Source organism: Mercenaria mercenaria, chromosome 15 (assembly GCF_021730395.1).
Source record: "Mercenaria mercenaria strain notata chromosome 15, MADL_Memer_1, whole genome shotgun sequence".
NCBI classification, from domain to species: Eukaryota; Metazoa; Mollusca; class Bivalvia; order Venerida; family Veneridae; genus Mercenaria; species Mercenaria mercenaria.
Window position 1 is genome coordinate 53648158 of NC_069375.1, and position 26592 is coordinate 53674749.

Genomic DNA, 26592 nt, shown 5'->3' on the forward strand with positions numbered 1-26592 from the left:
GCCTCCTTCCAAATTGCACCTCAGTACACTATATAACTCTAAAAGTCCACTATTCCTACGAGGAATTCAATGCACAACACAGTCACTGTTAAAATAACTATCACCAATTTCACGCTACACCCGTGAGATATATAAAATACTGCAACACCGTCTCACAACTGATATCAGTTCCCCCGGAACTTATCAGTTATCACAGACTGTCACATATTCCTAGAACAGTTCGATTCACTATTTGCCGAAATACTGAACATGCCCTAATCCACGGTTTCAAACAATTATTTTGACAGCTGCTGTCACTCTTGACGTGTGTTATTATTTTTTTGGAACCACTTGCTTCTACACGTCCGCGCGCATGCGCGAGTAATCCCACAATATTTCTACGGAGACGTCCGAAAACTTACGAAGTTTCACGAACCGCAAAAATCATCCCAAACTATCAAACACAACCGCCAAAGTCACAAATCGTTAGCCGACCCCTTAAACAAACGACGCTTTGTAAATTTTCCCCGTCCGATTGACTCCGGATGCCTGAAATTAGGAAACACAACTTCGCGCGCAAACGTGAGTCCCCATTTCCCTGACTCGTACTGTCGCGATTTTCAACAACCGTTTCCAAACAAATTTCCCACCCAGCACTGAAATCAATCCAGCCGACAACGCCAATAAAGCGCCCCGTTTGTTATTGACCGCACACGTGTGACTAAAACCCTGTTAAACCCCTAAAAACCTCTAAATACTGCTGCGCAGCTGCTAAGCATGAAATGTACAATTCTCCAAGATGGCGGTCTCTCAGAATCCCCCAATATCCTACGTAAAAACTTGTTACCCGGTACGGTACCGTGTAACGCTCTTAAAAAGGGTCATCGACCACTACACACCACAGACGTTAATAATGATTCCAGTAGCTCCCTTGCTTGGCGCTCAGCTCTAAAAGGGGAAACTGGCTTTTCTTGCCTCATATCCTCGTAGCGGTGGATTGCACAAGGTATGAGGTGTCGAGAGTGATTAATATAAGTAGTAGAACTTGCCTCATAATCGACATAAAATAGATTTGTATAACCTAAAAACAAATGATACTGAGAAAGGAACCTGTGGATCATACTGATGAATATACTACACAAGAGGATATTGTTTCATTTCGGATGCATTCCCTCTGTATTAACGATATAATAGATCATTATTGTCAGGTCTTTCGTAGAGAATGTATTGATTTAATATTTTGTTTGACAGTGCATGGTGGCTGGACCAACTGGGATATCACCGGGTCTTGTTCAGTAAGTTGTGGAACAGGCGTTCAACAGCGGGCACGTGTCTGTGACAACCCTTTGCCTATCAATGGTGGAACAGAATGTCAGGGAAATAGTGACGATGTTATAGCGTGTGAAACTGGCACAGTTTGTGTGAACGGTGAGGCAGGAATGGGTTATATATTCATTTTTTTCTTCATTAGAATAGAATCTTTCACTGTGATAGACAGCTGGGAGAAAGTAATTCTTCCATGTTTTCGATATGTAAACGTTTTATTTTTCATCAAAAGATGTTGTGTAGGTATCCGTGACTCTTATCATAAAGAATCAAAATAGAATTCTAACACGGTTCAATTCATTTGTCCAATAAATGAAAAAGGAAACCAAGACAAGTTTCATTCAGACTGGTAAAGGAAGACAAAATTTATGGCCCTTTGCAACTGTACTGAAGAGTATCTCAGAAATTTCCAGTGCCAGGACCGGGATTCGAACCTCGGACCTCTGGATTGATGGTCAATCATGTTACCACTACATATATATTACATAAATAGTGTTAATCCATTTGAAGGATTTTACTAAAACACTGTAAAAAAATAACTGTTACATGGAAATGTGGCCTTGCAAGATTCAGAGAAATTGCTCCAGGAACACTGACATGAGTTATGGTCCTTAATACTTATGAAATGTTTACTATTAAGGTATTTCTGCGCAGCCAACTTCAACGGCATTTTAGGATCCATTTTCACTATGGGATATTGTGACTTAGCTTATTCTTAGAAACTGATATACGGTAGGCGTTCTGGTCACTGGGGTCGATGTCAAGGTCGCCGTTACGAAAAACAGAAAAAATCTGCTTCTTTAAGTAAGGAATACGATATTGTGATCAAAGCTGGAATTTAGGACGCTTACGTTGAGGTCATAGTTTTAGATGTATTTTGGGTTGCTTGAATCCCTATCATTGTTACTAAAACTTATGGTGGCATATTTCTGCCATGAGATAACCTGTTAAGGTTCGCGAGCAGATTCACGTTAGCTAGATATATATAAAGAAAACATGTAGTTACTATAGTAAATGTTTGCGAACGACCTCGTGATTCAATTCCTGTACATCTGAACCTTGAACCTTCGTTAATAAGACAATAAACAATGCAGAGGCCTTGATTTAGTAAACAAAGCATAAAAGGTTAATGGAACAGTAAGAGTAACTCGGCACAGTAAGACTAAAATCTTTGTTAAATATGCAGTGATGTATCTCATATAAATAATGAAATATATACCGTACCTGTCTAATATTTGATTTAATTAATAAAGTCGTTACAATTTTAAATGATATTAGAAGAATGGATGTTCCGTTTCATTTTTACATTTCAAGCAGTGATATGAATCTATAATCATTTTGATATACTGTTTTATTTTAGAATGCTCTATAAACCCAACAAGTGTTGATTACGGGGACATGAACTGTGACTGGACAGATAATAAAACCCGTGCATGTGCACCTGCATGTCATGACGGCTATGACTTTGATAATGATATATACCTAAACCCTGTTTGTGGCACAGAGACTGGATATACTTGGAGTATAAACAATGGATACAATCCATATGATCTTATACCTTCATGCACTGGTAGGTAAACAAAAATAACCATTAACAGCATTGCCTTTCTCCTTATGCACCTCATCGTTATGTATCATTTGTTGAACGTATGATAATAGCATTACGTTGCCTAGGAACACTACCATATTCTAGAAGTGTGCTAGAATTTAGTAGCCATGCTGAAATGCATGGCGCTTAAATTACAGACTGCGATTTTCTTACCTTTTCTCCGGGTACCATACTCAGTTGAGTCAACCTGTACAGTATGAAAATTCACGCATATTTGAATAAGAACGTTTGAACGTCTTTGTTACAAATCATGTATACTTTGACAAATTCTATTTTTAGCGAAAAATAAAGCGCTGCTGAATACAATGCATTACTCGGCGGAATATCTTTTGTCATCATTGGATGCAACAACGAGGACGTCCATCATAGATGTTGTAAATGGTAAATTACATGAAACCGGCTGTATAAGTACAGGCAGGTGTACTCTAGTAGAGACGATTGTCTCCCTTGTCATTCAGTCTTCACGTAAAAAACGTGACACTGGTTCTTCTGTGATGTTTACGTCAACAGTCACATGTGAACCGACAACAGGTAAGTTATCAAACGTGTGATTTATCGGCAGAACTAAAATTCTACTTCCGAGGATAGCACTATTTTATTTTTAAGTATTCATACCTGCCGCGTGTCCATCAACTTTTAAAGTCAGATATTATGTACTAGACTTTCGCTATTTTTCTTCTTGCTCTGTCACTTTTACATTAGTACAGATTGTAATGGAAGTTCGCGTTAACTTTGAAATGACAACAGCGGAACAACATCGATATAATTATGCTATATTGATATAATTGTAGCAAATCAATAACTTTTCGATCGCAAATCTAGAACTGTCAAGTTTCGACTTTAACATTGATGAATATTGGCCTTGAAATCTAAGTTTCAGACTTTAATATTGATGAATATGTGCCCTGAAATCCAAGTTTTAAACTTTAACATTGATGAATATGTGCCCTGAAATCTAAGTTTTAAACTTTAACATTGATCAATATGGGCACTGAAATCTACGTTTCAGACTTTTAATATTGATCAATATGTGCCCTGAAATCTAAGTTTTAAACTTTAACATTAATCAATATGGGCACTGAAATCTACGTTTCAGACTTTTTGATCAATATGTGCCCTGGAATCTAAGTTTTAAAAGTTAACTTTAACATTGATCAATATGGGCACTGAAATCTACGTTTCAGACTTTAACTTTGATGAATATGGATCCTGAAATCCAAGTTTTAGACATTAACATTGATGAATATAGGCCCTCACGTGTTTACTTACACAGATGAATTTGGTCCTTCAGATTTAAAAATGGAAGAATTTGGAGCATGAACTTCCTGAAATTAGACATAAACAAGCTTTAATGGAATAGTATTGGTCTTATGCATTTCACAAGGTGTAAATAGCTGTATAAGCGGCATGGATAAGTAAGGTTTTTAACACCTCGACGGAGACTTCACATTGGCGATTCACTAGTCGAGTTTGTCATGTTCTAAATGTTGGTTAAGATCAGCAACAACCTCTAACGATTTGAAATACAGGTACAGATGATTGCTACAACTTATTAGTGGACTTTCTCAACAGCATGGAACTGTATATAGAACAGCGTGAGTTAACTGTACAGTATGATGGGGTTGACTATGACGTTGAAGTGAACAGTTCTTCAGTAGATGGTACATCACAATGTTCTCACGGATATATACCAGTTATGCACTATTGTTGTATGTATTTTTTTTTACAATATGTAACAGACTTTTTTAATGTAGGAGTATTTGTTAAAGACTTTACAGTTTTTAGCTTGTCTGATTTTTGAGAAAAATATATGAGGTATTATCGTCACCTGATAGAGTCGGTTATTTTGTTTGTTTAAGTCCACCTTTTCCCCCAAACTATAAGACGAGCTGTTGCATTGAAACTTTCCACACCTGTATATCATCATCAGTTGATTATGTAGGCCAAGAACAATAACTCAGATAAGCATTTTGTCAGAATTATGGCCCTTTGTGTAATTAGAAATTTTGATTTTCTTGGTTAATTTTTTTTTTGTTTATGTCCATTTTTTCTTAAATCTATAAGAAGAGCTGTTGCATTGAAACTTTCCACACCTGTATATCATCATCAGTTGATTATGTAGGCCAAGAACCATAGTTCTGATAATCATTTTGTCAGAATTATGGCCCTTTTTGTACTTAGAAAAATCGATTTTCGTTTAGGTTCATTTTTTCTTAAAACTATAAGAGCTACAGCTTTGAAAGTTTGCACACTTGTTAATGATCATTCGATAAATAAGTAGACCAAGAACCAAAACTATAATCTGCATTTTTCAGAATAGCGGCCATTTTTGTACTGAAAAATGAATTTCATGGTTAATTTTTTGTTTAAGCTCACTTTTCTTCAATACTTACTATAGCTTTGAAACCTCATATATTTTTGTCATCAGTTAAGATGAGTAAGAAGGCCAAGAATCATTACTCTTTTTTTAACATATTGTCCAGCACTTGCAGACGAGCGTTGGCACCCGCAGGTTGTGCTCTTGATTATTTAATATAAAATTTTAACATACGTTTTTCTTTTGAAATTCAAGTTTTGATTTCTTTTGTATGTATGTATGTGTTTTGTGTTTTATTTCAGTTTTATTTTATGATTGTAGTACATTGTGGTAAAGGGGCGTATGCTGTAAATAACTACTGTGAACTTTGTGCACTCGGGTATTACCAGGACGAGGTTGGGCAGACCACGTGTAAGCAATGTCCAGATGGATATACCACTGAGGGTTTGATGACTCGGGATAGAGAATTATGTAATGGTGAGTTGCTGGCCTTTATTAATTCAAATCCGGATTTCAGGATTCAAGACCTGACAAAATCTGTCGAAGAGTGTAAAAGAGAACACTATAAATCATAACATAAATTTACTGTTTTTGTCTCTTTTCGGGAATGTTTTAGTAAAAGAGAAAACGTGTGTTGATAGAGAGATTCTCGCGCTCTTGTGCTGTTAAAATACCTTTTTATATAACGGCCCCAAAACGGATAATTCAATTGGAAATGACGTCAACGTGAAAAAAAAACTCTGACATTCCCGCACATTTCACGGAAATTTGATGACGTTGAGGGACAATGTATTCATTTATTACTTTTTAGGTGTTTTATGCTAGAATAGCGTTAGCGCATGATCATTTCATGTTATAACGATTTCAGAATCCCTCGGGATACGTTGGTATCCTCGCCCTACCGGGCTCGGGCACCAACCAATCCCTCAGGATTTTGCAGATGTTAGAAAAACATGCGTTATCCCTACAATACTAACCATTACACGGCCTGCGAACACTGGCTCCCTCTCTTTTTGGAGGCGAGTTGAAAAAAGAGCCAATAATTCTTCCGAGGCGGCGCTAATGACCGGAACTATACAAGAAATGTAAACAAAGAAAGATTTACTTTCTGTAACAAATCTAAGACTTTCTTTCAAAAATCGGATAATGAAGTTCCATTCAGAAATAATTATACCTTGTAAGTATACAGGTTGATTTGCAGAGCCAAAGCATTTCATGTTGTGCGGATTTTCGAAAGTCGGGAAATAGAACCGGTTCAAATCGAAAGTGGACATTATTCATTTTCCGGGCCGAGTATCACCTCCCGGCCCGGCTCTGGTGTGCATTAACCTCTAAATAAACAACTGTTAAGTTGGTCCTGGGTGAGTGTAACATTTCCTGTATGACTGCTATGTGGACCTACAACTTCTCATTACCTTAAAAAGTCTAAATGTATTTCAACAAAGTCTGAAATAGTATGTGTATATATATGATTATACAATATTTATTACATTTGAAAGTAATGGTGCCGGCATCTGACGAGAAAATAAACTGGCAGCTGTTTACTGTAGTGACCCTTGCTTCACTGGTCGGGGTCATTCTCATCGTAGCCGGAGTCTACCTTGTCTGGGACAGGTATTTCATTTCTGAAAATTTCTTTGAATTCATAACTTTATCATGACATCACAGTATATTAGGGGTTCTAATTGACCAATCAGAGAGCAGCATTTTCGAGTACCTGCCAGTTTCCACTTGGGTATAATGAAGTATATTTACAATGAACATATAGTGACTTTAGAAATAAATATCACACTACTTTAGAAATCAAATTAAGATTTTTCACTGCACATGCCCCAGATGATGCTACAGACAACACAACTTTGAAGTTTCATTGACATATTGTTTCAATGTAATACCTTTATTTTAGTTAAAAGTTTGAGATTTTACACAGGGAGTCTATGATAAAGTCCGAGTAAAATATAATTAATACCCAAGTGAAGTAAGTATCATTCCACAATGTTTTGGACATGTTAAAATTATGAATACTGTAAGATACTCTAACTAGATGATTTGTATTACTGTGCGATGATATAACCTGATGATTTTATGTGTATTGTAAGATGATTGACAAGTTGATGTTGTGTGTATTGTGTTGTGTGTATTGTAAAATGATTGACAAGCTGATGTTGTGTGTATTGTGTTGTGTGTATTGTAAAATGATTGACAAGCTGATGTTGTGTGTATTGTGTTGTGTGTATTGTAAGATGATTGACCAGCTGATGTTGTGTGTATTGTGTTGTGTGTATGGTAAGATGATTGACCAGCTAATATTGTGTGTATTGTGTTGTGTGTATTATAAGATGATTTGACCAGCAGATGTTGTGTTTATTGTGTTGTGTGTATTGTAAGATGATTGACCAGCTGATGTTGTGTGTATTGTGTTGTGTGTATTGTAAGATGATTGACCAGCTGATGAGTGTGTATTGTGTTGTGTGTATTATAAGATGATTTGACCAGCAGATGTTGTGTGTATTGTGTTGTGTGTATTGTAAGATGATTGACCAGCTGATGTTGTGTGTATTGTGTTGTGTGTATTGTAAGATGATTGACCAGCAGATGTGTGTATTGTGTTGTGTGTATTATAAGATGATTTGACCAGCAGATGTTGTGTTTATTGTGTTGTGTGTATTGTAAGATGATTGACCAGCTCATGAGTGTTTATTGTGTTGTGTGTATTGTAAGATGACTGACCAGTTAATGTGGTGCGTATTGTGTTGTGTGTATTATAAGACCAACTGATGTTGTGTGTATTGTGTTGCGTGTATGATGCTTTGAACAGATGTTTTGTGTATATATTTAAGATGATTTGACCACATTATGTTATGTTTTATCTGTTGTTAGATAATTTGACCGTATTATGTCGTGTGTATTTTAAGATGATTTGACCAGATAAGTTATTTGTATTGTAAGGTGATTTGATTATCCGACCATATGATTTTATGTGTATTGTAAGATGATTTGGCCATATTATGTTTTGTCTGTTGTTAGACAATTTGACCGCATTATGTTGTGTTAAAATGATTTGACCGGATAAGTTATTTGTATTGTAAGGTGATTTTATGATCTGACCATATCGAGGGCTTGGTGCAAAACTATTGTAAGTGTATATAAATAAAGAACAAGATACAATAGTTTTGCGCCAAGCCCTCGATATGATTTTGTGTGTATTGTAAGATGCAGGTACTGTAGATGTTCGCCAAACGTTTACTGTGTATGATTCTATACAGTAGTGGAATCCTACTTTCAGTGCATTTTTATGTATTTCCGATGACAATCTAATATAATGAACGGACATTTTTTTTACATTATTTCTGCTTTGCCTTTAATGAACCAGTTTGTAATTTCAGACAGTTCAAGAGGGAGAAAAAAAAGAAGATCGTATACTGTGATACACCAGAACCGGAAACGCCGCCTGTCGTCAGGTTTAATATGAAGTAGGTTTTCTTTCAGTACCCAACTACTAATAGCCATGCTATTTTGCTTTCATTTTAGAATTGACTGTTAAACATTCAGCTATTCAGGTTATACTTGAATAATCACATACACTAAGGAAACGAGGTCCCTGATCAGGTAAAAGACGTTAAAAATATGGGGACCTTTTAAATGCCACATCTTGTTATCAAACAGCTATTCACCACTTTATATCTCCGTGCGGTTTTCTGGACTTGTTTTGTTAATCCCCCGCCACGAGTTTGTGTGGCGGTGGGGAGAGGGGAGGTTATAGGAATGGTCCCTGTCCTTCTGTCCGTAACATTTCTTCTCTGCTCTGTATCTCCTAAACTCCTTATAGGATTTTTATGAAACTTGAGTCAAATGATCACCTCATTTAGACGGTGTGCAGAACCCCATAAGTCAGGCATGTCGGCTCAAGGTCAAGGTCACAACTCAAGGTCAAAGATTTGAGCCTTCGATTTCGTGTCTGCTCTGTATCTCCTAAACCCGTAAAGAATAATAATGAAACTTGGGTCAAATGATCACCTTATCAAGACAAAGTGCAGAACCCATGCGTAAACCATTTTGTGTCCGCTCTATATCTCCTAAACTCCTTGAAGGATTTTCATGAAACTTGGGTTAAATGATCACCTCACCAAGACAATATGTAGAACTTATGAGTCAGCCATGTTCGCTTAAGGTCAAGGTCACAAGTCAAGGTCAAAGGTTTGAGCCTTTCTTTTTGCTTCCACTCTGTATCTCCTAAACACTTGGAAAGATTTTCATGAAACTTGCGGCAACTGATCACCTCATCAAGACGATGTGCAGAACTGAAGAGTCAACCATGTTGACTCAGGGTCAAAGTCGCAACTCAAGGTCAAAGATTTGAGCCTTTAATTTTGTGTCCGCTTTGTATCTCCTAAACGCCTTGAATGATTTTCATGAAAATTGGACTAAATGATCTCCTCATCAAGACAATGTACAGAACTTATGAGTCAGCCATGTCGGCATAAGGTCAAGGTCAAGGGTTTGGGCCTTTCTTTTTGTGTCCCGCTCTGTATCTCTTAAACCCCTTAAAAGATTTTTATGAAACTTGGGGTAAAAGATCACCTCATCAAGACTATATGCAGAACTTATGAGTCAGTCGTGTCGGCTCAGAGGCAAGGTCACAACTCGTGGTAAAATGTTTGAGCCTTCAATTTTGTGTCTGCAATGTATCTCCTAAACCCATTGAAGGAATTTCAAGAAACTTGGGTCAAATGATCACCTCATCAAGACGATGTGCAGAACTCACAAGTCAGCCAGTGCGGCTTAAGGTCAAGGTCACAACTCGGGATCAAATGTTTGACCTTCCATTTGGTGTCCGCTCTGTATCTCCTAAACCCTTTGAAGGATTTGTATGAAACTTAGGGCAACTGATCACCTTATCAAGACGATGTGCAGAACTCATGAGTCAGTCATGTTGGCTCAGGGTCAAAGTCACAACTCGAGGTCAAAGGTTTGAGCCTTCCATTTTATGTCTGCTCTGTATCTTCTAAACCCATTAAATGATTTTAATTTGACTTGGCTGAAATATTCCCTTCATCAAGACAATGTGCAGAATTCAAAATTCACCCCTGCCAGTTTATGGTCAAGGTCACAACTCGAATCATCGTCGAATGTTTAATGATTCCACCCTTTAAGTTTTACTATCCATAACAGTGCCAGTAGTGTTATTTCTAGAGCTCAAAAAGGGCATTTATTTATTTATTTATTTGGGTTTTACGCCGCACCAACACAGTATAGGTTATATGGCGCCAAACAGGACTACAAATTTTGGTTCCACATCTCATTTACATCGAAATAAAAACATGAGATATGGAATCAAAATTTGCATACCTGCTGGAATCACAGAGTTACTGCAAAAAGGGCAGGGTGCTGTCCGAAAGGGGCAGGGTGATCTTTTAGACGTGAAAGTTACCATAGCAGTAGTTGCATTTCTATATGTCTATAGTTAATATGTATTCCATTTATCTTTATTGCACACTTATAAGAAATGTCACGGAATAAAGTGGCAAATCTTCCCGAAACCAGTAACAAAGTTTACAAAGGCTTTTCACTTACTTTATAGTTTAGGTTAAACCATTCAAGCCTTTCTCTTAAAAATGTCACCAAGAATGTCAACTTATTCATATGAATATGAAATGGGATCCGGACATTTGCCCCCAGGACATTTGCCCCCAGTAAAAAAGTGGACTGCTGGACATTTGCCCCCACCCCAGTTGAAATGGTACATAGGACATTTGCACCCCAGTGCTTATTTCCGAAACGGACATTTGCCCCCCAATATTTTCGTCCCCTAGTGATTGTTTAGGAACTTAGTAGAAGATAATTATCATATTGCAGATAACAATGTCTTTGTTTTTTATATCTTTCTAGTAGATAATTGCCAAATTAACAAGTTTAAGTGTTAAAAACATGGCACAAATTAAAAAAACTATAACATTGTTATGAGCACCCATACGAAAAAAAATGGGTAACAAAAGGCTGAAACAAAAGGCAAATAAAATGTTATGTTTTGAAGACCTTTTATTAGCCTAGCAAATGATATGCAAATGAGATAACAAAAGGCAAATAAAACATGAATAAAAGGTAGTAACAAAATACTAACAAAAGGCATTCACATTCATTACATGAGAAACAAATTGCAAATAAAATATAGGAAACAAAATATGAATAAAAGGCAGAGAGACCTTTTATTAATATTTTGTTTCAAAGAAACAAAACATGAATAAAAGGTAGTAACAAAATACTAATAAAAGGCATTCACATTCATTATATATGAGAAACAAACTGCAAAAAAAAATATAGGAAACAAAATATGAATAAAAGGCAGAGAGACCTTTATCAAAACATAAATAAAAGGTATATCATCAATTGCCTTTTATTTAAGTTTCGTAAGAACACATTAATGAAACCACTATTGACAAATCAATATATACATTTTTATACATATATTTATGATCAAAAGAATAATGTAAAAAGTTATTTAAATGCATGCAATTATCAATTTCACAGCAATGAACAAATACTGTAAGATAACCAAAATGTTGTTTTGCCGAATTAAATAAATTCTTTATTTTGAAGTAAAAAAAAACTGTCCAGATATCTTGCATGATCCCAAACATAAACTAAAACTAGAAAGTGTTTATGTCACAAAAACACCCGTCTGTACATGTTCCATGGAAAAGTTTGGAAAAACGGCATGAAAAAAAAAAGTCTGAAAATTAATTTAAATTTAAACTCACATACCCATGGGAGCAGCCCTGTGAAAATGCAGTTGAAATTCCAGGGAACTCTTGAACATTGGAAATCATCGCATTAAAGTTGAAGGAATTTTTTAGAAGAATTCTTTGCAAAAGTTTGGAAAGGTTTGATGGAAAACCATTGGAAAACATTGCTGATATTGACACAAAACAAAAAAAGAAGAAATAGTATCATTACAAAATTATTTTAATCTAATGTTTGAGACAGATCTGGGTTTCATAAAAAACAAAAGAATAAAATTCAAAGGGAATAACACATCTGCCAGCGGCTTTTACACTTGTGGTTAAGAATAATAAAAACTCACTTAGCTTAAATTTGAAAATTAAACTAAAAGATTATTTGATAGAAAATTATGAATACAACAAAATCATTTTGGAGTATTGCAGGCTCAATACAAGGTGGCATCAGAATGTCTCTTTGCTTTTCCAAAATCATCACCAGGGTCAGGAACTTCATTCCAGCCATTCATTTCTGAAAATGATATAACATAATTACAGAAATGAGTTATATTAGTAATTGCGATTAAAATATAATTTTAGGCAATACAATATTCCTAACTTAGTACAGTAGTATGTGAAATAACAACTCTAAAGCCAGTTTTAAACATTCTACATGTATCAAAAACCATTTATTTATTTATTTATTTATTGGACACTGAAATGAAAATATTGAGAGCACCATCTGTGGGTACTATCTCTCATCTGCTTCACCATAAAATAATGCAAGTTTTTTGTTGTTTTTTTTTTTTTTATTATCAGACAATCGTAAAAAGAAATTTTAGAATTTAGAACTGACAAAATATTGGTGTATTAGGGATCAACCTTTAAATTCAGTGTGAGGCTAACCCCAACAAATAAACAATTTATCAACCTTTTATAGTAATTGTATAGTATAAGACTGTTTGCAAATTTAACTTACAATTTAGTTGAAGTATTATGTAATTTATGTTTGATCCTTGATCGAATTTCTGTCTGTGATCTTGTATCATCCTGTAGCATAGTCATGTACTGAAGCGATCTGATTTCTCCAACTACATCAATTCATACATATAGGCATATACCTCTAATAACTAGATATATGCACAGGTACTGTTTCATCTGAAAATGTTTATAGGCTGTTGTAAGTCCTAGGTTCAGAGTGATTTTACTAACATATTTGTACTTTTTTAAAAAAAATAATTGAGAACTGCAACAATTAAGTATTGAATATTTAACTGTTTTCTTAGAAGCATTATAAATTATCTATCATTCACATTTACCTGAAAAAGTTACCTGTAACCAGGCGATCGAAAGTTCAATCTACTGAGATGAATAAAGTTCCTGCTTCAGACTATTTATTCAAGATCTGTGACATATAGCTGTAAAACTTAAATTTTACATTAGAAAGTTTGAAACTCTTACCTGATATCTCTCTAAAAGCATTTTAGAGTTTCAAGTTAGCTTTATTCCATTTACCTCCAACAACATGAACAACGAACTTCCTGTTTACATTCAAATTTTTGTACTCATGAGCCATTTTCTTTGGTACAATATATAGTTACTGAAGGGAATATCTATGTTCTTAAAATATATAAGTATACAGTTCATGGGGAAATTTGACCATTTATTTGCTCACAGCATTTGCAAAGATCTCAGAGAAAAAAAAAACAAGCAGAAAGATGGGGATTATTTTTTGCAGTACAGGTGTAAAACGGTTCAGAAGCCTGTATTTTCATTGGTCCTTATCTTGATCAGATAAGCTGTATCTCTGTGTGTTAACACATGTGTATACATTGAACAGCAGTATATCAAGTGGCTGTAAAAGCAGGATAATTAATCACTGCCAGTCATCAAAAGAATAGACTAATTCATTTATGAGGATGTAACATTACATCAAAAGCATAATATCATTTACAATTTGTTGTACTTATGAAATGACTTTTAATGCCTATTATCTGGTGCTGTTGTTTGAGGTGTTCAGTAACCAAAAATAAATAGCTTATATAATTTATAAATAGGACCTATTTTCAATGATATATCTTGTTATATTAATTATAATAAAATTCTAATTAACATCATTTTAATATACAAAATGAAAACATTGACATAAATTTTAATTAGTTAGATTCCTTGTTTCATTTCAATTAATTTGGATACCTAGTATAATCCAAACAGATCTTAAGATTTTCAATATAATCTTTGCTGCAATTTAAATAAAAAAAATCTTACTAGGAAAACTTTGCATTATCTTAAAAAATTCTAAGGAATTCTATGGAATGAGAAAAACATTGGAATTGTTTTTTCAGGAGAAGTTTTAATTATTATTTAAGTGGTCTCTGTTTATAGATTGTCTCTCTTAAAGCTGATTATGTATGATAAAGAATATTATGCATTTGCAAGTGCTCAGTAGCCATTTACTTACTGACAAACCTTTGCAATCGTCAGAAGTGTAATTATGTATATGAAGAACATAGTGAATGGTAGATGTAGCTCTAAATTCAAAACAGCAGCAGCAGTATTTAGCCAATATCAATGAAATATGAAACTAATTTGTTTATGCTAGATTTTGTGAAACAAGTCGTCCAAACCTACAAATGTATTGAAATATGAACAAAACTTCTTGTTTTTGAAAGCAAGTGTAATGAAATACAAACAAAATATGTAAGTGTTGATTCTAAGTGGAATGAAATACAAACAAATGGCAACATTTAAGAATATAAGTCCAATCAAATGCTAATAAAAGGTAAATTTCAAATTCTAAGTGTAATGAAACATTAATAAAAGGCAGTATCTGAAACAAAAGGTAAACAAAATGTATTACTCACAAAATCCTTAATAGTCTTTTGTTAGTATTTTGTTAAATGAAAGGCTTATAAAAGGTTTTAACAAAACATAGAAGTACCTTTTGCTAGCCCTTTGTTTGCCTTTTATTGACCTTTTATTAAATTTCTTTTTCGTATGGGCACTTTTATAACTCAATAATAGGCTATTATTTACCTTAACACCTGAATGTAATTTACATATTCATCAAATATTTATCAATAAAATAGTTTTTGTTTTGCTGAAATTTGCCCTTTAGAGTAATTTTGATAATAAAACAACATAAAACACAGTATATCTACTGGCACATAGGACAAAAATATTGGGGGGAGGGGGGCAAATGTCCATTCTAAAAATAAGAAGTGGGGTGCAAATGTCCTTTCTGCCATTTCAACTGGGGGCAAATGTCTGGTAGTACATTTTTTTATTGGGGGGGGGGGGGGGGGTGCAAATGTCCTGGGGGGCAAATGTCCTACATTCATATGAAATAGTGGAGGGACTTAATATAAGCTTAATCTTGAAACCAAGATCATGTTGTAAACAACATAGTTAAAGGCCTGTTTCAGGTCCCATTGTAAACTAATAATTATCAAAAGTCATGCTGTACTGATCAGGTCTTTCATCAATATTTTATTAACAGAAAAGTGTTATTACAGTCAGGTTAAAGTTTACTAAAACGCATATCCAAAATATACTATCCGGATACTGGTACACTTTCGGAATGTTGTCTGAAAGTAGTTTTTACTCAGTTTACATGACCCACTAGGATAAACCAGAGATAGGTCCTCAAATTTTGATGTTTCTCATCATAAAAATTACACCGACTGTCAGCTTTTTTGAAGGAAATATGGAAAAATTGCATACGACATCGGGAGTAATAAGACTCGTGAACGGACATTCTAAACTTACTTTTACCTCCGATATTCATTAAAATTTGTGCATTTTCTAGTTTAAATTACAGTAGAGTCAAACTGCATTGATATATACTTGTTATTGTACTAAACAACGGTCTAATTTAAATTTTGCACAAAGAAATCTGGGGCACTTTTCACGTGCTCGGTAATCAGCTGGCCGCTTAGGAACGCCTTTTTGCAATTTCACAGGATCCATACTTTTTATCAATTAGCTTTAACACTTCATCGATTCTCATTACCTGTGTGCACTCGCCGTGACGTAATTTGCTGATCAAAAAAATCGTCGAGGCATGTCAACAGGGAAATTGGCGGGATTTAGCAGAAGATCAAAGGCAAGAGTGCACATTTTAAGGGCAGCGTGGCGGCAGTAAAAAATGGCAGGGCGGGGCGCCCCGCTGCGTCGCTCTAGAAATAATATTTAGTGGCGGGGAATATAGCTGTCTTTCAGACTGCCTTAATGTTATATTATATTGTCATTTGGGATCAAAGGGTTATCTAATCGATGTTAAGGACCAGTGGAGTTGTTATTTGTTCATTTCTTCTTATGTTTCCAAAGGTTCTTCTTATAGTTTTTATTATTTCAAATGTTCAAATGATCATAACCCGTGAATTATCTGCAATACGATGATTACTAGAATATGTTATCGAAATATGCGATTCCCTACATAGCCCCGACAGTTTTAGTGTATATTGGAAGTCGACTTAAATAGAATATGAATGGAGATGTTTATTTTCAGAAATATTTGGTATATGGGAAAGCCTGTGAAGAAAGACCAGAACTGGAGTCCGGATGATGAGGTAGCGAGCGTAGACAACGAGTAAGATTTTACACTCAGCTAAACCTGTACACGTGAATCAGATTTAAAACATCGTTTAATACAGAAGTCACATTGTAAATTGGAGTCCGACGCTTGTTTTATTTCTATAATGAAAACAATTTCATTTCAATCAGAAATAACCATTAGTTAATTTATGTATAATGTCTTAGACAAATTAAACAGTATATTCAAAATTTTCAAACATGGAAATTTGGAAGGACTCAACCAAATGGACCTTAAGTAAAAAAACTGACATGGTAGTGTCAGAAATCCTGTAAAAATAAAACACTTCAGTTTCAGTCTTGTTTCACCTTTCTCAAGAGACTGTCGAGTGTCTTACTTCATCATTTTTGCTTCATGTTTCTTTGCAATTCACCGATGCTCTTGCTTCATCATTCTTGCTTTATCTTTCTTCAGAGCCTTCAGAATCTGTTATTTCATCATTCTTGCTAACCATTCTTCAGAGCCAGCCGAGCCTCTTACTTCACCTTTCTTCAGAGTCTCTCTTTGAAGATCTTTCTTCAGACCCCGCAGAGCCGCCACTCACTTCATCTTTCTTCAATCCCCACAGAGCCCCTTACTTCATTCAAGCTCCACCTTCCTTTAGAGCCCGCCAAGTCAATAACCACTTTTCTTTAGAGCCCGCTGAGTCTCTCGCTATATCATTCTTACTTCACCTTTCTTCAGAGTCTGTCGTCGAGCCTTTCATTTTGCCTTTCTTTAGAATCTTCCGAGCCTCTCATTTCATCTTTCTCTAGAGTGCGCCGAACCTCTTACTTCATCGTTCTTACTTCATCTTTCTTCAGAGCCCACTTAATCTCTTACTTTGACTTTTTTCAGAACCCGCCAATTTCTCACGTCAGCTGTCTTCAGAGCCCGCTGTGCATCTTTCTTCATCATTCTTGCTTCACTTTTCTTTAGAGCCCGCCGAGTCTCTCACTTCATCTTTCTTAACAGCGCACCGAGTCTCTTACTTCATTATTCTTGTTTCATTTTGATTCAGAGCCTTCCGAGTCTCTCGCTATATCATTTTTGCTTCACCTTCTCCAGAGTCCGTCGAGCCTTTCACTCCGCCTTTCTTCAGAACTCCCATATTTCTCACTTCATCTTTCTTCAGAGTCCACCGAGCCTCTTTCTTCATCATTCTTCCTTCTCCTTTCTTCAGAGCCCGTCGAGGGTTTCACTTCGCCTTTTTTTAGAACAAACCGTTTTCTGATTTCACCTTTCTTCAGATCCCGCTGAGCCTCTTTCTTCAACAGGCTTGCTTAACCTTTCTTCAGAGCCCGTGGAACCGCTGACTTCATTTTCTTCAAAGCCCACTGAGCCTCTTACTTCATATTTCTTCATAGCACGCCGGGCCTCCTACATAATCATTCTCGCTTCATTTTTCTTCAGAGCCCGACAAGCCTCTCGCCTCATCTTTCTTCAGAGCCTCTTAATTCTTCATTATCGCTTCACCTTTCTTTGAAGCCTACCAGGCCACTTACTGCACCTTTCATTAGATCCCGCCGATACTCTCTATCATTATTGCGTCACTTTTTTCGGAGCTTAGTGAGCTCCTTACTTTATCATTTCTTCGGTGTTTGCGGATCCTCTCACTTCATCGTTATTGCTTCACCTTTTTTCAGAGCTCGCTGAGCCTCTTTCTTCATTATTATTGCTTCACCTTTCTTCAGAGCTCGCGGATCCTCTCACTTCATCATTATGGCTTCACCTTTCTTCAGAGCTCGCGGATCCTCTTACTTCATCATTATTGCTTCACCTTTCTTTAGAGCTCGCTGAGCCTCTTACTTCATCATTATTGCTTCACTTTACCTTTTTTTCGGAGCCTCTTCATGAAATATATGAAAGTATTTTTTGCAGTTCTGTCTTGACATTTGATGTGGTAGAGGATATAACCTGGAACAATGATGATTTTCAATCAATAGAACTGCCAGAGACTCCTTTATCGTACAGTGTAAGGCCGCCTACATTCAGATACTCTTCGCCCATACCTGTAAAGCCCTACGCATGGAAATAGTGACATGTGCCCCTTACAAACAGCGGTGTCTGTCTTTTCTGGAAAGTTTGAACATGCAATTACATACATTGAAAAAACTGTGGTCTGCTTGAATATATGTGTACTTTTACTTTATCAGCACGTATAATTTTACTTCCGTGAAGTGATATTGTGAAATTGTATATTCTGTAAATCTGTATGTTTTCAGTATGTCATATTTTGATAAATGCTGAACTTCTCTTATAAAGCCATATCTTCTGAAACTAACGTTTACCTTTTTCACACACATTTTATTAATTTTGAACTCGATAGTTAATAGTTTTGAACTAGAATCTCTTTGCAACCGCATTGCCAAACGCAGGCAATCTTCAAGATATACATGTATTTGACCAAAGTGGCAAACTTTAGATTTGGAGCTAAGAAAAATTACTTCGTATTTAAATAATTAGCTATTAGATGCTTTCCTTGTAGCCGCTGTAACAAGATGCTTTACCAGTAGAACCTGGAAAACAGATTCGAGCCGCTGAAATACACTTTATTGCAAATATTCGTTAAATTTCACCTTGTGTTTTGAAATAAAATACTGTGTGCTTCTCATGTCCGTGTATGGCGGGTCTTCTTATCTATGTAGTTGTATCCATCTAATCCCAAGGTATATCCATAGAATATTCACTGGATTAACAATAGTTTGCACACGAACAAGATGATATATCTATGCGCACTTCCGTTAAGTGCGCGTCAACAAAAATAGTTCCTTTAACTACTATTTATTGCAAATATTCGTTAAATCTCACCTTATTTTTTTAAAAATAAAATACTGTGTGCTTAATTTAGAGAACTTCACTAAACAATGTGTATGAGTAATGTACACAAATTAATGGTAAATTCAACAATTAAACGTGTTAAAATAAACTGTATGTACATGATTTGCATTTCCATAACTGTATCTGTACTGTATATACATATATCACAATGACTAGTTGTTATATATAAAACGAGTCCAGTTCTCGCGTACTACTACTGTTCATTACTCTCAACTACCTAAAATGTTTTTATTTGTGTATGATTCTGGAACTCTCCCGTGCACACAGTGATGTAAAAAGACCTCCTTAGTCTTCCAACGACCGATTTTCATAACAGTTTCAGGTAAAATCTCTTGGGACACTGCCATTGTTGCGTCTGTTGGTCTAAAAGATTTTGCAGTATAGCCTTCTAATCCTGCACGTTTGATTGCATTTTCTAGAATATTACCGATTGTGTCACTGGTAATAGCTGTATGTGGTTAGCGTAACGAAATGAATATCGGTCTTTGGTGCGGATTTCGAAAAGAATTTGTCCGATCAATGTATGTTTTCAAGCACTGTACATGATCCGTTACATGATCGGTACTATGAGGTATCTCTACTGTAAATCCCAGTCTTTTCGTGTCATTTTTAATACCCCAAAAGGTAATTGTTAAAGAGTCATCCTCATTAAATTCTAAATCATTGGTTGATAGAACAACCCGCTGAAGCGTTAAATCACTTTGTTTGCTTTTGGAACTAAATCCGACGGTCGTGTCATTAACACTTTTGCAAATAATGTCACACATTTCATTCGCAAATCTGCAATAGTTAAAGTGTTATTGTCCCCTAATTCAACAAACAAATTTATAAACTTTTCAACTGGCATGGGTTTCTGTCTGATCATTGGACGCTTTGTTCCAGTTTTAGTTAGTGCAATCATTTAGCGTTTAATATCTGGGTTTTGAGTTCGTGACCACTTATTAATTGAATGGAATAAAAACGATATTGCTGCACTTACTATATTTAGCATAGATTCAGGTCGTTCCAACGTATCAGCTATTTCACACAAACATTCTGCCAAATGTTCAACTTTTTCATTTTCAGTGAAGTCAATACCTCTGTTCTTACAAAAATCGATGAAACGGTTTACATATAAATTATAGGTTCGCATAGTAGATTCTGCTAAACAATGAACTGCTTGACGCGCGGCTCTTGTTGACCAACCCAAGCATCTTAACCTGCTTGACCACAAATCCTCCAAGCATATATTTGCCAGTGCCTGATTTTGATTGGTTCTGCTCTGGGTCCTACTGCTAAAACAGTCTGTTTGATAATGGAAGTCGTATAGGTTTGTCTATCAGCATTGACAGAAGATTTTGATACCAATGCTTTCCTTCCCAGTTTGGAGCTATCAATGTTGCTATTACCTGCTGTGCACATACTATATCCAGAACTTTTGGTACCAATGCAAAAGGAGGATTTACAAAATTGTTCATCAATCCCAAATCGGTTTGTGCCAAGGCATCCACGCCGTATGTCAGAGGGTCCCAAAACATTGATTTGTACAGTAGTAGTTGCGTTGTCATTATCGACGCGAAGCGATCTATGTCGTGTGGACCCCACACTACTTCTAACATTTTGAATAAGTTGGGGTGAAGTTTCCATTCGTACGTAGACTTTATTCGGGATAAATGGTCTGCATTCCAATTGTCTACTCCAGACAGGTAACGCGCATTTTAGCATGTTGTTGAGAAAAGCTGTAGTTATGTTGTCCGAAAAGTACCAGAACATGTTTTCCTTCCAATTTGTGTATGAAGGATAGAAGCCCCATCAACACCGCTGACAGTTCGCGGCAGTTTGAACTTCTGTATGTCATCGAATCGTCCCAAAGCCCATGGGCTTCGTGGTGAGGAATTCATGCTCCCCACCCGTAACCAGATGCGTCCGTTACTATCTAAAAGTCAACTGAAGAATGATTAAGTAGCCCCTACTGCGTTCCAATTTTGCGCAGAATGAAACCACCAAGATAAATCCTCAAATGAATAACGATCAATATTTAATGTATCTTGCCACGACTGTCGTGTCTGTATTAATTTATAAACATTCCGCAGTAATAACTTTCCTGGTAAAACACATCTAGACATAGAGACACAATGACCAGCAATTTTTGCCAATTCACGCGCACGCACCCGCGAATCCACGTCGCGATACCCTGCTTATGTCTTTTCTTAAAATACGAATACGCTCTGGTCTAATACTTATTAATGTTTCTTCCCACGAATTATCGATAATGTAACCAATATCCTGTTTAACAAGTTCTGGACTCAAAGATGATTTTTCGTAATTCACTGTAAGACCTAACTTAGCTAAAACTGTCAATAAAAGTTCCTTATCACGTGCAGTATTGTCTAATGTTCAAGATATGATGAAATCATCTACGTATACGACAACACGAAGGCCCAATGACCGTAAATATTTAACAACTTCACGTATAACTTTATAAAAGAAGTATGGGCTGCAACAATGCCCAAAAGGAAGAACAGTCCACTTGTAAAACACGTCTTTGTACTTAAAACCTAAATATTCTTGATGACTAGCATGAATAGGTATATGATAAAAGAACATTTTTTTTATACCTGCAGTTACCATATAATCTTTAGACTGAACGATAGATATTACTGTTTTAATATCGTCCGATTAGTAAATGTGGGTGCGGTACATTTGGAATTTAAATGACGTAGGTCTATTACGATACGAAAACCACCGTTTTCCTTAGGTACACAGTTAATTGTGATATGTAATTTGATTTTGATTCGCAAATGTCTGTATAACCTTGTAAAAACAGATTGTTTATTTAAGTATCTAAGAATTTTCTTTCTTTATCTGAAAATGACTTGTTTTTAAACTCAAAATTATCAGTGTTTTCACTGAATGAATTGTACATCCTTTTCTAACCATTGTTAAACCTGTTCATTAGTTCCTATATTTGTCCAGAATAAATTATTTCTCATAGTGAACTATTAAAATTACTGTTCGTCTTGCGACTCACTTCGGCCTTTATTGAAGTGACCTGGAAATCTGTTTCTGTGACCCTCAAAACTGTCAAATCTACCACGGTAATTGCCTCTACCCAAACCACCATAATATCCTTCACTAGCACCCTGATATCCCGGTGTATAAAAATCCTTCACGTGAAGACTGTGGCCGTGTATTACCGCTGTACCTAGTGCAAATACTGGAAAGTTCTGCTGCAACTCGTACGTTATAAATATTTCTCTCAGTAAACCCTGATGTGCCCTCAGTGAGTGCGCGGAACAAGTTAGCGGTATTTGTGTCAAAACGACCTTTTACTAGTAGGGCCGAATATTCATCCTGCAAAATTTTCTATATTAGCAGCTAAACGGTATAATAGGATCTAAATCCAAAAGGGGACACCCGACGGGCAAGCATTTGTTTACTGTTCCACTATCTACCACACTTAAAAAGTGCTTTTTTAAGACCGGGTTGTCTTCCCTTTTTTATTCCTGTACGGATCATGCAATTTTAAATGGCCGGAAGCTTTCCCTTTATCCCCGATAAACGAATAGAATTAAATTTCTCCTGCAAATCACTGATTGCAGAACCCTCGGCGGAGACCTGCTCGGGACCGACGTGAATTCCTGTGGCCTGGTCTGGCGGAGATTGAAAACAGGTCTGGGCTGTCTGTTCAGTGAAGCAGCGCAAGATGTTCTAATCTAATTTGATTGTTTACAGTAATTTCTAAGCGTTAAAGAATTTGTTCAAACTTATCACTTTCCTCAAACCTTCCTTTGGCTTTGTCAACTGCCAAAGAACGCCGGGTCAAATTTTTTTTCATCACGTTCACTCATAATTAAAGGGCACCCGCCTGTAATTTTGCACACGAACAAGTCCTGGAAACATGTACATCCTAGATGATTTTCCTGTACCATGTATTCCTGGAAACATGTACATCCTAGATGATTTCCCTTACCAGTAGCCCAAAAAACATTTCACCCTAATATTTCCCGACCATAAAATCCTGGAAACATGTACATCCTGAGATTTCCCCCTGTCCCATGTAGCCCTAAACAGTAAATCCTAGATGATTCCCTGTACCATGTATCTCAAAAAAGTACATCCTAGATTTTTTTCCTGTCCCAGTAGTCCGGGAAACATGTTAATCCTAATGTTTTTCCCTGTCCCATGTATCCGGGAAACTTTTACCCTAATGATTTTCCTGTACCATGTAGTCTGTGAAACATGTACATCCTAGATGATTTCCCTGTACCATGTAGTCTCTGAAACATGTTCATCCTAGATGATTTCCCTGTACCATGTAGTCTCTGAAACATGTTAAACCTAGATGTTTTCCTGTACCAGTAGTCCTGGAAACATACAATCTAGATTTTGCCCCGTACCATGTAGCCCCCTGGAAACTGTACACCTAAGTTTTCCCCCTGTACCATTAGTCCTGAAACATGTCCCTCCTAATGACTTCCGTACCATGTATCTCGAAACATCACATCATAGATGATTCCCCTCGCCCCCCGGGAAATAGACATCCAGAAGTTTTTTTTCCCTTAGCCCCGAAAAAAAACACATTTTTATGCCCCGGGGGGAGCGATACATAGTAATTGCAGCGTCTGTCATCCGTCCGTTCGTTTGTGTTTCGTGTCCTCAGTGCAAGTAATACGACAGCGGTTAGATAATGTAATCGGCTGTTGAGGGCAAAAGCGATAGACAGGGGGTAGGTAATAAGTGTATAAAACGGGGGCGTTTGGGAGAGTTGGGGCACGGGCAGGGGGGCAGCGGGCATTTTAATCCGACTTAATCCCAAAACCGACAAAACCCCAAAACCGGCTAAACCCCCTTTCAATGCGTAATCGTTGGAGTGGGGGTCCGAATCAAGATCATATAGAAATGAATGAATTTTTAATTCTGGCAAAATTTTCAAAACAAACAACCTAAGGGGCGACCCTTTGTTCCTTTAAAATAAATTATACGCCCCTTTATAAATGCTAAAAAAGTATTTTACCCAAACTAGTTTCTTTTTGGGAATTAAAATTATCTACGACCGTTTTTAATTTCTTTTTCATTCTGATTTGTGTGAAGACAAGCGGGGTCTTAAAAAATTATTTAAAAATAAAAAAAAAAAGTACAAAAGGGAAAATTTTCTGTATAAATAAACGAAAGCGAAACGCATTTTTCTATATTAAATTTGCACTTTACATTATTTTTATTTATTTCCCATTATTTTAATGACAAAAAATAACACCCGCAGCCGTTTTACAAATGCAACGTTTAATTCTTTTTTTTTCATTTTATACTAGATACAGACCAAACAAAGCCTTAGTCTTAACAATATCCTCACCGGCTTTTAAAAAAAATTTAATTTAAATTTAAATGTTTAAAAACAATAAAGAAAATGTCTGTTTAGATGTTATAATAATTACACAAAACAAAAATTTTTACCTTAAATATCACCCATGAGTTTTTTAGTTAAGCGATAAAGGGGGGAAAACACAAACAATAAATTCACAAAATTTTTTTCCATTTTGTAAATAACTTTCAATTTTTGGCTGTTTTCTCAGAAAAGTAAATTTGACTTTCCATGACATATTTTTAATTATTTTAAAACCGACCTTTTTTTGATCTTTCTATGGCAAAAGTAAAAACGGAAATTTTTCCTAATTCACCAAAAAACGCACAATCGGCGTTTTTTTCCCGGTCCCCCAGCATTTTTGCAAAATCTTAGATGTAGTTAACAAAAATTTTAGACTTAGATACCCAATTTTCAGACCGTACAATAAAAGGAAAAAACCAGATAGACAAACGTAAAAGTTTTGTTTCATATTCATTTTAAAATAAAAGGGGGTTTTTTTTTATTTCTTTTATTCTATGATAAAAAACCCCTTAAAATGCGCTTCGTCGACAATGGGGTTTAAAAAAAAAAACGCCACCGAAGTACCAAAAACTAATCCTATTGTAAAAAAATAAAACAATAAAAACATTCTATTGTAGGATAACACTACCTCTATTTAACGAAAATCGTAAGGAAAACACCGCATTTATGGGCAAATAATGCAATAAAGGGAAAAGTTTTACAGATTAAATGATAGAACAAAAATTTGTTGGGAAACCCTTGTTTTTTTTTTTTTCACCCCACACTGTCCGTCGGATAAAAAAAAAAAAGCCCAAACAACTTGTGTTACACAGCGGGTTTTTAAAAAATCCTCTAGTCACTATCTTCTAAATATTCTCGTCTAATACAACAAAAATTTTTTTAAAACACGAAAGATCCTTTACAAAATTTTTAAAATTTTTTTCCCACGGGAAGGGTCAAATGTCTTAATGTGTACCCTCGTAAGAAAAGGGTTCCAAACTGATCTGCCTCTTTTGCTTTTTAAATTTAATTTGCAGGAGCTTTTTTTATTAAAGTTTTTCTCATGAAAAGGGCACAAAAAACCAAAAATTTAAAAAGACGAAACCGCTTATCAAATTTGCAATTCAATACGCCATTGTGCTTTTAAGTCATTTCGGGATATAGTTTTTTTACATTCGCATTACAGGCAGAAACAAAATGGCGTGTATAATCACTTGAGTTTTTTTATTTAATAATGTAATAAGTTAAACAAATTGAAGGTATTGCATTACCACTTTTGTACACTTATTAAAAACAATTAGACGGACTTCGGAGGAGGGACTTAACCACCTAACAGAAGTTTTTAGTCACGCAAATAATTAAAAAACTTATGTACCGATTCATTTTAAAACAGGCTATTAAACCCTGGTACAACGTTTAATTTTATCAAATAAGCTTTTATGAACAAACTTTAAAAGTGAACACTTTGAAATATATTTAAAAAAATTATCTCGAATAACAACATTCAAACGCGTAACTTTTCCTTCCAGTCGGGGATTACAGTAAATGACTGGGGGGCCCCCCTTAAAACCCATTCCGGAGGGGTTTAATCAAAGCCCTATAATATACAAAGAAATGCAGTTTTTCAAATTTTACCAACTCACGCGGCAGATGGCCAAATCTCACAAAGTCACTTTTTGCAAATACTCGTGTTTTATTAAAGATAAAAAAAATGAAAAATATCTGCAATAGATCAGAATTTATCTACAAAATGATCCCTTTACTTTTCAAATCCGACAACAAACAAAAAAAGTTTTTATGCAAAATACAAAACCCCTTTACTTTAACACATATTATAATTTGCCATAAACCCAAAAACGGGCAAAGTTTAAGTCACTTTTCTTAATC

General features: G+C 35.7%; 1 protein-coding gene and 1 long non-coding RNA gene across 2 annotated transcripts in view; one reads left to right on the forward strand and one right to left on the reverse strand.

Moving 5' to 3' along the window:
• LOC123554822 (sushi, von Willebrand factor type A, EGF and pentraxin domain-containing protein 1-like) overlaps positions 1-19142 on the forward strand; it is a 43341-nt gene extending 24199 nt beyond the window's left edge. Inside the window, exons 18-26 of the mRNA XM_045345175.2 lie at positions 1231-1407; positions 2666-2875; positions 3194-3445; positions 4444-4623; positions 5553-5708; positions 6731-6845; positions 8618-8704; positions 16458-16538; positions 18402-19142. Of these exons, the coding sequence (XP_045201110.2) occupies positions 1231-1407; positions 2666-2875; positions 3194-3445; positions 4444-4623; positions 5553-5708; positions 6731-6845; positions 8618-8704; positions 16458-16538; positions 18402-18558 (1415 nt within the window). The 3' untranslated portion in view covers positions 18559-19142. The remainder of the gene's footprint in view (positions 1-1230; positions 1408-2665; positions 2876-3193; positions 3446-4443; positions 4624-5552; positions 5709-6730; positions 6846-8617; positions 8705-16457; positions 16539-18401) is intronic.
• LOC128549088 (uncharacterized) lies at positions 12235-13964 on the reverse strand. The gene is made up of 3 exons (XR_008367467.1): positions 13409-13964; positions 12927-13105; positions 12235-12479 (listed from the first exon to the last, which is right to left on the reverse strand). It is a non-coding gene; the product is annotated as an uncharacterized LOC128549088 (long non-coding RNA).
• Positions 19143-26592: the final 7450 nt, after the last annotated feature.